Here is a 16,523-nt window from a genome sequence, read left to right as displayed (position 1 = left end):
TTTCACTTCATTTCCCTGCAGATTTTCTGAATAAATCAAGCCTGCCCCATTTCCCTAGATAAAAGCATTGGGAACAATGTAATATGACAGTGGATTTTCTAATGCATGTGCTGGTTTAAGGGCTGACAGTTGTTGCCTGGAAGCAAGAAGATGGAACAACTATCACAGACGTCACAGGTCAAACCATCTGCACCTACATTCACTATTACAGGAAACACCAAATAGAGAACAGATCCCAGGGAGTCAATGCAATCAAAAATTCCATTTTTGGAATTCTCATTCCAAAGGAATTCTCATTTAGCACTTACCCGTTAACTGGAGAACAGACGCAGTTTCAACTTTTCCAAGAGCATTAGTTGCTCTGCAAGTGTATGTTCCTGCATCTTCATGAGAAACATTCCTCAGAAGTAAAGAGCCATTCAAAACCAAGAGAGGATTGACTCGTAGAATGTCTGTGTTCTTAAACCATGTTACATTTGGTTGGGGAACACCTTTAAAATGCAAATAATTAAAACATTCATTGTGAGAGAGAACTGCTAACTGCTACCATAACATCCAAGAATCATAAATTCCTTTGTCACTTCACAGACACTTTAAACCAAAGTAACAACATTGCAGGAAAACAAATACTTTTTCCACTCGCAACAAAACTTAGTTGTGAGCCCTACTAGCAATTCAGCATCCCATGAAGATTAAAGGTTAAGCAAACTCACAGAGCAGCTTCAAGAACTGCTACCAGTCCTACAAAAGCAACGTGCACACGTGTCCTGCCACCGAAAGATGTGAGACCATTAACCCCAATCAGGACCAACTGACATAAAAATCTGCACAGCATCTTTTCATTCAACCTGCATCCCAGAATATATGAAGGAAGCAATGAATATTCAATATCTAATTAAAAAGAAAGACAAAAAAAAATAATTAAAAAGCCTCTCTCTCTTTAGGAAACTTAGGACATGTTAAACTTGAACAAAAAATATAAAGGATTGCAAAGAAAAGATACGAAAAGACAGAGGTTTTTCTACTATTGATAAAGCTTGAAATGTTTATTTTCTAAAGTGAATAATAAGGAATTATTTGTAATTATGGATTCTTAATTTACTAATAGCACTGCAGGCCTATGTACTGAAAATTGATAAGGTATATTCATCAACACAGTAATGAATTTCAGAGGCAGCAGGTAACTTAGGATCCTACCAATTAGGTAGGCCTACAATTTTATCAGTTCAACAAACCTTCTTCTTCTCCCTTTAATTTTAAACAAAATAAAAAAAAAAAAAAAAAAAAAAAAAAAAAAAAGGAGGCAAAATATTTATCTTGAAGAAAAAAGGATACATTTATTAATTAGGTTAGAAAATACATGTGTCCAATTTTGCCAAAAATGCTCCTGAAAACTTCTGCAAATTGCTGATGCCATATATACAACTTGTAACAACGCAGTGTGAGGGAAAAGGAACAGAAGGAGCTATTAACAACTAAATGAGGGGCTCAGTTGTTAAGCAATCTCATTTGCTGTGTTACTGAAAGCAGAAGGTCTATCATCATTCCTATTGTAAGGCTTGAACTCAGTATTTGCAGATAACTTGTCATTCTGAATTTTAATCAATTAATTATTTTGGACATTTATTTTTAATTAGATTATTTTTCCACTGGCACAGTACCTCCTTAGTGGGAGGACTTCTCCTGTTTTATTTTTCTCAAACATTTGCCTTTAAAAAGACAGTTTGCAAGCTGGCAAATCAGACTCTTCGTTGCTTGTGCTCTGCTTGAGCTGCTGCAGCAGCAGTGTTCTTTCAAAGCTCCAAAATCCCAGATAAATCACTGGGGAAGCGTGACATACGTGGCACAGTGACTAGACGCAGAGGCGCACAAAGGTACAGGGAACAAGACAAGTCAGAGCAGTTAAACTGTCTTTCACCTGAACTCTTTTTTCACTAAATATATTGATCAGCGCTCACTGGAGACTTCCAAAACAGGTTCTGCTATAGAAGCTGACCTGAATGTGGGACATTTGGAAGGTTCAGCCATATTGAATGCTAATTCAGTCTCCTTTCTTCGCAGATCATTGTGCAGTATTACTTTACAGATGATGTCTTCATGATGTGGAATAGCCTTTAGGAACAACTTTAACATTTCAATCACTGGCTTAGCACTTCCAATGCACACCTCAAGTTTTTCCTTTACTGGTAATAGGAACCAGACATAGTTTTTGGAACCTGCTTATTTCACTGAAGGAAAAAGCTCCCCCCACAATTTTGTCTAGAAAGACAGTGGAGAGAAATATTCTTTTGCATAATCACAGATTTTATTCTAGACAATTTAGCAGCTGTTCAGTGCTTTTAAACTCCTGAAATTGTGTTTTACTGAATTAAACTGCGTAAAACAAAGTACAGATACGCAGAGCTCACAAGGGTCCAAAAAACCAGGCTGTTTTTCAAGTTTCCAGAAGAAGCTTTATGCCACTTCAAAAAATCCTTTTGGAATTAGGATGAGGTCTTGTTTTAAGGGTCTTTTTTCCATTTTACCCCAGATTTCTGGCTAAAGTGTATCATTCTCAGACATATTTTTCCTTTACAGTGTACTTTCCATGGCCATTCAGGCATATATACTTACTATACAGATGGGCTGAGGAGGTGCTGTGAGGAGGCTGGGCTGTTTTAATCTAAGGCCTAGAGGTTTGCACCCAGACTACCTTCACTGGCACTAAAATCCTGCAGACCAATCAGAGCCAAAAATAAACCAAAAGCAGCACGGTTGAGATGGGACTGAAGTAAAAAGATTTTAAGTCAAATTCCACAAAACACAAAAATGCAAAAATGTTTGGAAAGGTTCAAATTTAAGCTTTTAACCTGAACCTCTATCAAACTGCAGCCCAATATCACCCCATGATACAGTCCTCCCTCTCCTCTCACCACAGCATTCAGAAACGTACCTCATTCCTGGGATTTAACTTAAGTAAAAAATGTCTTTCTTCCAAACTTGGTTTGTATCCTAGAGTTTATCCCGGAAAATTTGCCATGTCTCTACTCTTCTACCCGTGTCTCACTCAGAGACATGTAGAGCCTTTTAAAACCTGGACTGGAGTTCAGTTTGTAGAAGAAATCTGCAGAATAGCTTCGCCCCTTGTTTCAAGTTCAAAATTTGGTATCTGTCACACACCTTAAACTCAATTTAAGTTATAGCAAATGATTCCTCTTTCTTCCTCCAAAGAGCTGTATACATTTCTCTTTGGGGGAAACAAGCAAGTAATACCACACACACACAAGTAAATCAGACCATTTCTCAAGTGAATCATGTGAATACACAAACATAAATTCTGGATCTGAGGAGCAGAAATGTGGACAAAGCCCTGTATGGCAGTTGAGCAACCAGTTTGACTGAAACACACAACGAATCCATCCAAGCAATCGTAAGAGCGCTGCCACTTACTGCTGATAGACACCTTATAAGTGGAGTAAAGAAATAAAGCAGGAGAAGAAGACATCCCTTATACTCCAGCTTCTTTGCATTTTTGGCAAAGCAGGTTGTACTTTTCAAGCTCTTCAGGACAGCTTCAGTTTATCTGTATGTCCACACTGCCAGTGAAATATCTTTTTCTGCCATAACTCTCACGAGAGTTATTAATTATGCCATAACACAACCCCAGCATGCAGTCACCATTCATCCATTTCAGGTGAAATGCCTTCCATCATGCAGAATTTCGATGCTTTTCCTTTAGAAATTAGACTCTGTATTTACTATTCCAGAGACAAGATTTTTCTTCCCCGCTGGTGTGCGGCACTGCACACTGAGTTAAGTCTCATCTGACAGCCCTTGTGAGAAAGCAGGCAAAGTATACAATTCCCAATTCCTTTTGTGACAAGACTCCTACAGTAGCACCATGAAACGTACCAATTTTCCTACACAGAAACTGCAGGACAGAGTTCAAGCACACCATTAAAATGCAAGAAAAGCTCTTTTTTTCTAGGCAAACCGTGAAGGCCTAAAACCTGTGCTTTACCCTTTGGTATTCATGTAAATATAACTTCAAAATTTTAAGTAGTTTTCTTATCCAAGCAGTAACTAAACTAAGCAAAAATATGCCAAACATGAGGTGTTGGTGCTTTCATTTTTTTTTCTTAAAGAGGCTGAAATTATATTTAAGCTTTGAGACATACTTGCAGGATTTCTTGGAGGAGTTTGTCCTGTGCACAAGGTTGAATTTGACTGCAGATGCTTGATTCATTACATAAAGGTTGATTTACATTGGGATTTTAAAAGGATAAAAATAACATTCACACTGTCTTCAAGAGTCTCTTCCATTACAGAATTATAGCGAGAAGACTAGTAACAGAGGTGCTTAAAAGTTAATTATGTTGAATTTTAAAAATATTTCCTCCTCACTGCTATAATTTTCTGCTCTCTGTTATGCGTCAAATAAGTTTCTACTGTTGTCATTTGTCCTTTCCTGGACAGTTTAAAATGTGTCTTCACCTAGCTGTCCAAATTTAACACATCTACATAAGCTTCTTCTACAGAATATCTGCCTTTCTGTATCCATCAGAAGACACAAGGTCATTCTTTAAATCATTTGCTAGACCTTCTCTTCAGGAAAAAAAGTAAATCTTCCAGTTTGTAATCCTGGAAGGAAGTTATTCCCTATCTATATCCAAGAAAATATTACTTGCAAGATGAAGAATTCCTGGTTTGATGCGCAGCCAGTACAAAAAGGGGAAGAGGAAAGAGATGGCCTGTAGCCACCTTTGTTTCCTTCATGCCCCACCTCCACGCAGATGTAGCTGAGGATGAGCCCAAAGGTATCAACTCACCCAAACTGCCAAAGGTTCAGAATCCCTGAGTGCAATTTAGATCCCAGTGACTCAAATGGGAGATCCATCACTGACATCAGTGAGTAGCAGAATCAAACAATCATATTGCATGGCTCTAAGTCAGGAAAGCACTTAAGCATAGGATTAAATCCATCCCTATTAGGGAATGCAATTAAACACATGCTTAAAATTAAGGATGGCTGTAATTGTCCTTCAGGAACAAAGACATATTCCTGAACTCAGGCCTTCTTAGTCTTTGGAAAACCTCAAAAATCAGAATCTTACTCTCGCAATGGATCTAAATCCTCCAATGTTAAAAATCTCTACTATAGACCTAAGTGGCTATAAAACTTTAAAATTAGTTTAATCTATTTTTCTGACCTCAAACACAGGTTATTTTCCACTAGCACTGGAGCAGCTCTGAAATACTCAATGTTCCATGAAAAAAAAAGTCATTTTCCACTGTGAGTGGCCCTGGGACAGCAAATGTTATGGAAAAAAACTCCAGCTCCGGATGGGACTGTGAAACACGTGTTTAAAAAAAGAAAAAAAAAAAGGAATCCACACTATAGGGTGCCCTTAAAATATTCAGTGTTCAAAAACAAATTTCCTCCAACCTTGAAAGCCCTATGAAATATTACACACCATAAAAATCTTGGCCTACTAACTAGTTGCTCTAAAACATTGGATATGTCTTCAGAAATTTTTCTCCCAGCTATGTAGAATCTCATAAAGTATTCTGTATTTCCCATTCAAGAGCAAGGCAGAACTGTGCTGGCACAAATCACATTTTGCTGCACTTTGCTAAAAGTTTACCTAACTTTAGAGGCTAAATTCACATGTCATCTTTCAGAGGAAATGATTCTGGGTCAGTAATATACACAACGAATGCCATCTGATTATTATTTATTCTACACTCACTAACACCTACAGTGCATTTAGCATAATTTACAATGTAATTTCTTTGATTGATACATCTTCATATTTTCTCCAGCAAAAATCACAAACTGCCTTTATATTCATCTGAATTATGCTCGAGCTATCAACTTCTAGTGAACCCTAAAAAGCCTAAACCATGCTGCTACTGAAATTACCTGTATGAATCTTGCCAACTTCACCGGGATTAATAGCCCTGCGCAGAGAGCCAGCACGAGACATTCTGGCACGTGCTACGATCCTCCAACCTGCCCTCCGATGCTGCCCCATCCATTCTCTCGCAATCTTTCAAAGCTATTGCCTCCGCCTCTTGCTACCAGCCACGCAACAGCCCCTCTTCCTAGGTGGTAGCAACATCTGGCAGGATTTAGATATACTTACTGACATCTGGTGACCTCCTTAGAGGGGCTCCTGAAGCAAGACCCCTTCCCATCCCACCCTTGCTACAGCGCTGTCGGGTCTTGTTTAGTTCTCTGGCTGTCAGCTCAAAGAGAACTTGATCTTTTTTCCAGCTGCAGGAGTTTAAGGCTAATATTTTTCAAAATCAGGCATTTAAAATAAGGCGACTATATTTAGGTAACTAAACAAGAGTATCTGAGTTAAGTATGAACTCAGAAACGACTGCTAGACTGAATCCTGCAGACCCCCAACAAAGACTTGGTGCGCTTTAGGGCAATTCTACAATTCAGCACTGTTTTCAGTGACTGATTTGCCCAACTGGTTAGTAATTATACCTTGTCTTTACTGAAAAGCTGTGCTACACCACCAAGGACCCAGACATTTATGGTCATAAAGTAGATACATGCTCAGGGACTTGGAAAATACAGTTTAATCAGAAATTATAGAACTACACAGGAATTGCCATTCTTAGTCAGACCTGAAGTCCACTAAACTCAGCACTTTGTGTCCAATGGTCAGCACCTGGGGGTGTGAAGGCAAAGAGTACTAAAATCATGGCACTTATTGAATGACCCTTCCTCAATATATCTTCCCAGCTTCCAGAATCAGAAGTAGCACTTAGATGATCATGCTTGTTTCCTCTAATATGCTATCTTTTCTAGCACTACTACATCCTTTTTGAGATGAGATTAGCAAGTTTAACATGATTCCCAACAGCTTTAAGCAATAGCTCATTTTCTATTCTCTTGTCCATTCCTCTGCCATTAGTTTTGATTTGCCCGTATGGACACCACCCAGGGAGAGTGTGCTGGTGTTCCCACGGAACTAACCGCTGCGACTCCACAAATCTTTCTCCAAGTGGCAGTCACGCAGGTACAGCCATGTGCACGTGCCTATATTGAAGGTTGTTTGTTCTATATGTACATTATTTCTGTAAATATCAATTCTGAACATCCCTTGCCCTCATTTAGCTATTAGACATTATTTGAGCGATCCTGCTGCAACTCTTTGTAGAGAGTTTTAGATCTGACCTTTATAAATCTTGATTTTTCACAGCTTTACTCAACTAACTATTCACATTCTTTTACAGAACTTATATAAAAATTTTGAACATCACAAATCCCAGAACAGAATCTGGGGGCACCCTACCGGTAACCTCTCTCCACTGTAAAATTTGACCACTTGTTCCTTCCAACCATTTAATGAGTTACTAACCAATGAGCTAACCTCTGCTTTTACACTATGAGAATTTGTTAAGTTTTACCTAGGGAACTTGACAGGTTTTTGCAAATTGAAGTAGGAAGTATCAAGGGAATACCCACATGTTTGCTGAGCATTCCAAGAAGTCTCATAGATTTATGAAATTTTACCTTCCTCTAACACAATCCATCTTAACCCTTCCTGAATTAGGTATTTGAAGGAAGCCTCTGCTCCATTAGGGAAAGCTGGGAAAAAAAGGGAGAAATGCACACCAAAAAAAGCAATTCTGTAGACTGTTCCAATTTCCCCTCTCCTCAGGAATTCTGTAGGCTATGTCTACGTTAGCAATTAGCAGAGTACATCAGGAATGTGCCTTTAAAGGGACATAGTTGGTACTGAAGTCTCAAAACACACCCAATATGTGTTTGGATGAGGGTTGCTTTGAACTACTTGGTGAACCCTCCCAGGACCCCTGGACTTACTGCCCATCAATATCTGGAAAATAATAGATATAGTCCCCAGGTACACCTTTCAGTTTGGTTATATCCAAAGGGATTCAGTTTTCAGGTTCCCAGACTGTTGCAAGGCACACAGCAAAGCACAATTAAGCTTTTGAAGTAGATCTTTCAGTTCTTCCCGTTTACGTCTGAACAAACAAACCTTCTAATGTAGATACACTCACAGTGAAAAGAAACATAAGAGCAAAAGATTTTCCTTTTATTATACTAATTATAAATAGTGTCATTTCTTCCTCATAAAATAAATCTGTACTTACCCCTTCAAACCTTTTAAACCCATTATTTATATCTTTTAGAAGAACACATAAAAAACCCTGAAAGAAATGAAGAGCCAGAATCCTATGTATTAAGTGGCTACTTTTCCTCACTGAGATGTCTTCTGAGGGGTTAAGCACAGAAGACAAAGAACAGCATCAAAGTTACATTTGGAACAGTGTGGGGAAATGAAGGAACAGATGGAAAATCAAATTCTTGATTTATCTGGACCAGTTTCAAGTTCCAATAGTGACAGCAAGTAGCTGGTCCATCTTTGTGAAACGTATGTGCAAAAAGATGACCCTGATTCAACAGGTTTTGTGTGTTTCTCACAATTTTTTAATCAATATGTTATTCTTAGAGAGCCAAAATATATTAATAGGCGTTGAGAATTTGGATTAAGTGGTGGAGTTTCTACTTTTAAAAGCCTCTGTGCCAAGATATTTCAGAGATGCAATATAACGTGTAAACAACCTCAAGCCAGTGTATTTCCCTTCTCCAGTCTCACCAGCAGGTGGCAGACAATGCACATTTTAGACGTATTTTCATCCCCCCCGCTATTTTACTTCAACTTAAAACTTTCAAGATTTCACAATAAATGGAGTCTGACAGTTTTAGTTTATTTTAGTAATAATCACAAGACGATCTTTTCTGCAAATATAATAAATGTTATCCAAGAGCAATTTGGAGCAATCAGTATTGATATTTATACCATGTGTGTTGATTGAAAAGCTCTTGGCTGTAAGAATGGAATATGAATCTATTCAGAATGTTATGAATATCTCCTAGACTGTGCTCGTGTGGGAGCTATAAAAGTGAGTTCATTATAATTAGTGGAAAAATAGTTTTTTTATAAATTAAAAAGAGAAAAGATACTATAGCTTCAGCAGATTAGCTATCTTTTCTTAATCTATTCTTTGATGTTCTTCTATTTATCAGGATACACTGCTCTTTAGTATTTCAAAGTTTTTTTTCAACCTGAATGTGATTTTTGGAGTGTGCAAGAAAGACTTTCAAAAGGACAAAAAGAACAAAATCAGCAGCAACAACAACAACAAAAAAAAAAGGAGAGAGAAAAACCCTTGTAGTCAGCTGGCTAACGCTGCATGCAATATTAAACTTCATGTCCTTTCCATTAAAACCATCAAAGAAGAGCTGTCCTGTGTAACATGCCCTAATGAACCCAGAGCCCCTTAAGTGGAATATATATACTTCAGGCCTTGAATAATTAAAGGGTGTATTGTAGAGGCATTAGCCAGCCAGGGGAGGATGAAGCTGGGAAGTGTATCTTCCTTTACAACATCACCTCCTCTTTACCTTTCACAACTGTCTTTTTCAGATTGTTGGGTAAGCTGCTCCTACATCCAGCTGAAGTTCTGCTCTAGGGCATGGTATTCTCTCCTAAATGGATCATTAATTTACCATTTTGCATATGTGAAGAATTTTTTACGTATTTCAGCAAGAAAAGTCCTGAGTAGACCTTTCACTGCTAGACACAAAATGTAGAACTCTATATGTAGACTTATTCACAGAGAAAACTATGGTTTGAAAACTATAAAGAAGCATTGTAAGTTATTCAGCCTACAGAAAAAAACCTCAGAAATCATTGCAGCCAAGAATCTCAAAAGTAATTTAAGAATTCTGCTAGTGGCACAGCACTAATATTCTTCACAGACACTTTATTCATTAGATGGTTCTTCTTATGGAGGACTATTTTGTGGGCTAGAGAGAGTCCCATAGATCAGATGTATCTGCTCGATGCCACTGAGAAATCTGCATGAGTAACATCAGTCTAGAAGGACCTTGAGTAAGTATGTAGCAGAACATGAAGAACACACAAAGTTTAATCTAGTTGTACTTCACTCAGGACAGGCAGAGAAATTGTCACCCACAAAGAAAACACATCCTTCTTTCTGAGGATTCAGGAGTAAGGGCAGTGAGGAAAAGGTGCTCCAGCCCTAGCCAAAGTCTCCCTTACACTAAAAGAAGGGCTCTATTATAATTACTTGTCTAGTTCATTCTAAAGATCCTTAGCTGATAGACAGTCATGTTCAATTACTGTCCAATGGCGTTTTTTCTCTAGATATCAATTGTAAGGATTTGCAGTGGACTATGACTCCAAGAAGGCAAGAGATCATTACTGTAAATCAACATGCCTGATGTGGAGAAAAGGGCACTTGCAGACTCATTGCCTGTTGGTGGGAACAGAAATTTTAGAGTGCACAGAAATATTAGTATTTTTTTCTGATTCACGCTCTTGGTTGTCTGGTAATTCACATGCTGTTTTATCAGCATTCACTACAAAGTTCTCATCCTACCACACTGCAAATGCACATATTTTTGGGTCCCACTTACTGGACAAACTTATCAGCAATAAAGTGCTATTTAAGTTCAATCTTTTTAAGTCAGTGGTTTATTACTTTTCATTAAGGAAAGGAGATCAGAAAAACTCTGCTTCCATCATTGCATAAGTTTTTTCTGCTTCTAGGCTTAGTGACATTTTGAGACTTGCAAGCTCTATTTTATTCACAAAGAGTAATACTTACTTCCTTGGCAATGACAGGAAATAAAGCAATTAGATAAATCATTTTTTAAGTCAACACTGGTGTCTTAGCATAACTAAAGTTTGGCTCATGAATATACACAGTTCTAAAGCATTTGGAAGCCTACAGTCCCATGTGAAAATATTAATTTATATTTAAATTGCTAACTGCTTACCCATCCTAACAATATTAATATTAACAGCGTGACATTAACTCTCTGCTGGATTTGAGATGTAGGTCAGTTATACATAGTCTTGCCAGACTATAGTTGGAAAATATTACTTCATCAAAGAATTAGCCTTGGTACAGCAGTGAATAGCAGAGCCACGTGTCCTAATACATGTCAGCCTGGCGCCACTATTGTATGCAGAACTATTTGCATACTTAAGTGTATATATATATATGTTTCTCTCACTCCTCTGGTTCAGTATCAACACGCCTTCCGCTGTGGACTCCCCCAGCAATACGAATGTGAAGGGCACGCTGGCTTCTCTGCTGCCTCTCCCTGCACTCCGTTGTGATGTTCATTGCTATTAGCACTTTCATACACCATCTTCAACGCGGCACAAAAGGCTCACCTTAGCTAATTAAATACCTGACCGTATGCTGTCACTGTGAGTTAAATCTTACAATTTAAACCTAACAGATAAAAATGATGAGATTTAAAAGAAAATATCTACCTTTCCAACAAAGGACTAGAAAATAAAATGAAGCGGTGAACTGCTTAATTAATGCATGTAGCTTCTGATTAACATTAATGCTGTTCCGCAGATGTTGAGCTTGAAAATACAGATATGCTCTCATGGCTCAGCACTTTTCTTTGTTTCCTTACTGCAGCTGCAGACTGATGGCTCTAAAAGGTAAGTTTACTTCACCGTCAGGTTTAAAGTTCTATTAAGCTATGGCTGGAGATTTCATTTTCGGTTTTAACAATAGTCTAGACATATGTGCATCTCAAACAGGGATAAGGAAAGTTCTCTGATGAGCAAGTCAGCTGGCCGTGCTTGCTCTTACAGCAAGGCAGTCATTCACTGGTGGGCTTTAAGCTCTGCAGCGGAGCCTCAGATCAGTTCATGGAAACAAAAGTAATTTTAAAGGAAACTGTGTGAACGCATACGTGTGTGTGTAAATTAAAGTGAAAGACAGAAAAGAAATAGGACTGCTGCAGGTGACATGCCTAATAAAAAATTACTAATGATCTATCATTTTCTGCCCTCACTGTTAATTTATTTCAAGATGTAAGGTAAATTTTTGATTCCAACATTACAAGGAACTTCAGTGCAGTTCTTGCTTACCTTTCACTGGACATTCAACCATAATATTTGCTCCAGTTCTTGCCTTGATTGTACCTCCAACAACTGCTGAGAGTCTGCTGGCTTCCAGATTTGTTACATTTAACACAGAGGACAAGATGACAGGAATCTCTTTGAAATTAAAGGGATAATCAGTATTAAAAGCTTTATTTTACTTTTAAATAGAGATCTTAGATCTTGTATTTAAAAAATATAGGTCTTAGAGATCTTGTATTTAAATTCATCGTGTTTGATACAGAATTCAGTTTGCAAAGCAGCAGCCAGAAAATACAGCTGGGATAGATACAAGCAGATTCAGTTCACACCTGCTGTGGTTTTTGAGCAACAGCACCATCTTATTGCTACCTATAAAATCAGGCAGAGTTTCAGGGATTGCAAACAAAAAAAAATAATATTTCACATTGGAGTGGGGATGGGTGCTTATATATTAAAAAAGTTACATGCCCGATTCTGTGGATGCAGTCTTACCTGCACGCAACAGCAATGATGTTTCCATATCAAACCCAAAGTCATTAACAACCAGGCATCCATAAGTACCAAGCTCCTTTTGAGTAGGGTTCCGAATCTGCACTTTTCCAATAGTGTCTAGGATCACCCTGCAGAGTATTCAAGGAAAGACAAGGGTTATTACCTTGGGACAAACCTAGCTGAATCTTCCTGCAAGAGTTACAGATGCAGCAGCAAAACTCCTTTTTAGAAGTTTACCAGTCTAGACCAGTGCATGCAGTAACAGTTCTGCCTCCTCTTTGGTGACAACAGGGGAACACTGAGGGATGGATACATGCATGGAAGATCCTTCAGATATCCTTCTTCTACAAAGCTGTGTCCTAGCTGCAGCCCTTTGGAGGACAGCAAGTTTGCTACTACAAACCAGAGTCCCTCAGGAACAGCAGCATGAATAAATCAGACTACTGAAATTAAAAGCATTAGGCAAGACATCCATCTATCCAGAGCAAGCTTGGTTTTCAGCAGGACTGGGAAACTCACAAAGGTATGGTCTAACCTGACTTTCAAATTACTGTATGTTTGTTGTCTGTTTTGGTTTGGTTTTGTTGTTTTGTTTGTTTTCTGTTTTTTTTTAATATAATCATTAAAGCTGAAGTCTTCCACCAAAAGCCCACTGGTGTCTTGAATACCTTGAATACCTCGCACTGAGGGGCAAGGTAAGGGAGAGCAGGGAAAAGCCTGAAAACAGCAGCCTGGACTTTTCCCCTGTGTTACCTTTCTCAGCAGTAAGTTCCATGAATCACACCATACGCTCATCACATCCAAAAACCCTGTAGCTCTGGCATTCTCCCACACTGAGTACACTTACAAAAGTAAGAGATACACAAAAACCTATTAAAAAAACCTGTGTCTCAGCAAAACAAGCCACCTCGTGTGGTTCAGGTATGGCCTTCTTTACAAACCCAACAGATAAACAGCTCATTTACCTTCTCACATTCTTTTTCAGAGGTAATGCTATTAATTTGAGTACACACACATCTTTATGGATTTGTGTATAAGAAACCTTACTGTAAAAAAAAAAAAAAGGAAAGAAACCTACTTTGCCAACATATCCCTTAAGTGCAAGAATATCAGTCTGGGTTAAAATTAAGGAAATTGATGAAAGCAGACATTAGGAATCAAACAGATACTTGTGAATAAATAAAAAACCATCATGTGCAAAAAATGAAAGTATCACTTGCAATAAATTAATGGGAAATTATACGTATTTCACAAAATAAACATAACTGGTGGGAGCTACATGGTTCCAAAAATATCTGCACTTTTAAAAATGGCTCAGTTTTGGCGTCTTTGCTTTAATTGATAGCCCTGCAGAAGTATATTTTTCTTGGCAGTGTGGTTAATCAGTTAAGTATGTTGAGAAATATCCAAAAGCACCTTTATCATTTCAGAATTGTTTTTTTCGTTACTCAAGAGCTATAATTCCAAGAGGCTCACACACGAAGTTAATGTTAATATTATCAGGTGAGCTTCTAATTTATCAGCAATGGAGTAAAAGTATTTGCTCAGTCTTGAACAAATACCTGAATATAACACACACTCGCTGTACTTGTTCTTCAGGCTGAGTTCTCAAATTGTGATGGTAATAGAGGTCCTTTATTATTTTGTGGTCCTTTATTATTTCATTATTACTGTCCTCGACAGATATATCTGTAAATTCTGAAGTACTGAAAAACAACCATAAATGCTCATTCTTTCTTTTTAAATTGAAGGCATGCAGCTACAGTTATACCTAAAGATTTACTGTGTGGAGGGATATGGTGACAGTAGGAGTGGTATTTTCCCTTCTTAAAATGAGTAAGAACTAAGACTTCTTTTCATCTATACCATGGCAGAAGTTTTTAATGTGTTCCTACTGTATCCGGTATCTGAACGAATCCAATAGGCTTCTTAATTAGAGTATAAATCTGTTCATTTTCTGATGCAGCTGAAATGACTAAGTTTGATCACAAAATAGAGTTAGGACATCTAAAACACTACACCTAGTAAAAAGGACAACCCTCCCACATAATATCCTGGAAATGGACATACACTTGGATGTTAGTAAAGCCACATGTGACAGACACTTGAAAGAAAAAAAATAAATTAAATAAAAAGATGGAAGGCACAGTGTTTAAGCTTACCTCATTTTTAATACTGCACAGCAGGGTGGATTTTCACAATTGATAGTGACATAAGCCATTAAAAAATAAAAGAGAAGATATTTACTTACTTCTCAGAGGCTTTTAATGTCTCGCCATCTTTTGTCCAAGTATACTTCACTTCACTAATACCAGCTGTTTCACACAGGAGATTGACAGCATGAGTATTCTTGGTCAGAAAAACCGTATTTCCAATTCGTACAGTTACTGTTCTGTTGAAGGAAACCCGAGGAATTTCCTTTTGCCTCATAATAACTGGAACCTTCTGGTCAAACATTAACTTATCAACAGTTTTTGTGCTGAAACGTTCAGATTCATTTGGTGATTTGCCTGTGAGTTTTGAGGCGAGTTTCTCATCCTGGGCCCCTTTCCATTTTTCAGTAGCTGGTTGCGGAGGCCTAGATAATTCAGCAATTAATTGATAAATGACCTGGGATGCCAAGTCATCATTGACTTCTCCAGCTTCAATCAGCTGACTCATGTTCCTTATCAGTTCTTCAAACTGCGCAGTGTCCATGCTGTAGGCGCCCTGGAGAACTGCTGCCTCCAGACGTTTGTTCTTGAACTCACGAGAGCTGAAGTCTTCTGCTGAATTACTCCCAAAGCTGCCAAGGTTGCGCAGAAATGGCTGATCGTTTACTTGCCTGTCACCTAGATAGAGCTCGTTCTTCTTACTCCACATTTGCCACATTTTGCTCATTTTATGCCATTTGGCCCCAAAGCTGTTAGCCTCGTTGTGATCTGTGTTGCTGGTCTCACTGGCATGTTTTCTAAGATTTGGTGGTTCTATCAACCTGTTGTCGGTACCAATGAGTTTGAGAACAAATGTCTCATGCACAGAGCCCGCAATACAGCGGTACACACCAATATCAGTAGCTTCAAGACTATGTATTTTCAGTGAGCCGGACTTAGTGATGCCAAGTCTCTTAGAGTTTTGTAAGTGCTGTCCATCCTTCTCCCACCGGATAAGTGATTTCTGGAACCTCCGTACAGGACACTTAATTACAACAGATGTTTTTGGAAGTAAGTAGGCTCGGCTTCCTATGGTAAAATTAATGCGCTTCTCTTGTCTTGTTTGAATGTAGACTCGGTGAATGCTGACGATCTGAGGCCCATGAGCAGAATACTTTTCTGGAAGCTTTGGCTTAATCTCTGAAAGAAAAGTATTGAAAAGTATCTAATCATTGGCACTCATGCTTACAAAATCTACTTTTCACAGAATGTTTGACAGAGCTTTTCCTGACTTTATTCAAGTCAGATTGCAACACACTGAGCTTTTATCTGAGTCACAAAACTGCAAAAATACAAACAACATGAAACCATATCATTCCCCTCCTCCAACCAAGAATTCTATTGCTTCTTCCCCAAACCTCCTAAAAACAAAAAGATGCTGGCAACATATACCTATATGAAGGACATAAATGTTGCACACATATATAAATATATATATACATGTGACATATAATATATTAATTTTTACTATGTAATTCTATTATGGTTATATTTCCTATATGTTTCCTACTGCAACCTCAGAAAGGCTAGGCATGACAGGAATGGGAAAAGTGAATCAAAAAAATTTGAACACGTTATCACTTTCGCCACATTCAAGCACTGTTGAGCACAGAATGACCTAAATAAAGCAAAACCCATCCAAAAAGTAAAGCTCCCCTTGACTGGCATTTAAATTGTTGGCTGGCCATGCTGGTTGTCTGATTGAGTCAGGCCAAATTGATAGCAACACAGGAGGTGAAAGAACCAGTCAACGAAGACACAGTACGTGCAACAAGCAAAGCCACCATGTAATCACTGGCTGAGGGTAATTTCTTTGGGTTGAAAGATGAGTGGCTCACAGTGTTGTGCCAAGAAAGTAGGGCAGGAAGGGAGGAGAGAGAGAAATAAGTAA

At 38.2% G+C, this 16,523-nt stretch overlaps 1 protein-coding gene across 8 annotated transcripts in view; it reads right to left on the bottom strand.

The window, feature by feature from the left end:
• The window catches only part of ADAMTSL3 (ADAMTS like 3), a 188,699-nt gene that overhangs the window by 12,974 nt on the left and 159,202 nt on the right, over nt 1–16,523 (bottom strand). For all 8 annotated transcript variants that reach the window (XR_001412367.1, XM_014944716.1, XM_014944717.1 and 5 more), the window contains exons 21-24: nt 14,692–15,772; nt 12,441–12,568; nt 11,955–12,083; nt 309–491 (exon numbers count right to left, since the gene is read on the bottom strand). Coding sequence is in view for 7 of the 8 variants with exons in the window: in XM_014944716.1 (XP_014800202.1) it covers nt 309–491; nt 11,955–12,083; nt 12,441–12,568; nt 14,692–15,772 (1,521 nt within the window). In the remaining variant the exon portion in view is untranslated. The remainder of the gene's footprint in view (nt 1–308; nt 492–11,954; nt 12,084–12,440; nt 12,569–14,691; nt 15,773–16,523) is intronic.

The sequence above is a fragment of the Calidris pugnax genome, unplaced genomic scaffold, assembly GCF_001431845.1.
Source record: "Calidris pugnax isolate Ruff unplaced genomic scaffold, ASM143184v1 scaffold70, whole genome shotgun sequence".
Classification (NCBI taxonomy): domain Eukaryota; kingdom Metazoa; phylum Chordata; class Aves; order Charadriiformes; family Scolopacidae; genus Calidris; species Calidris pugnax.
This window is presented reverse-complemented; position numbering and strand designations above follow the sequence as displayed.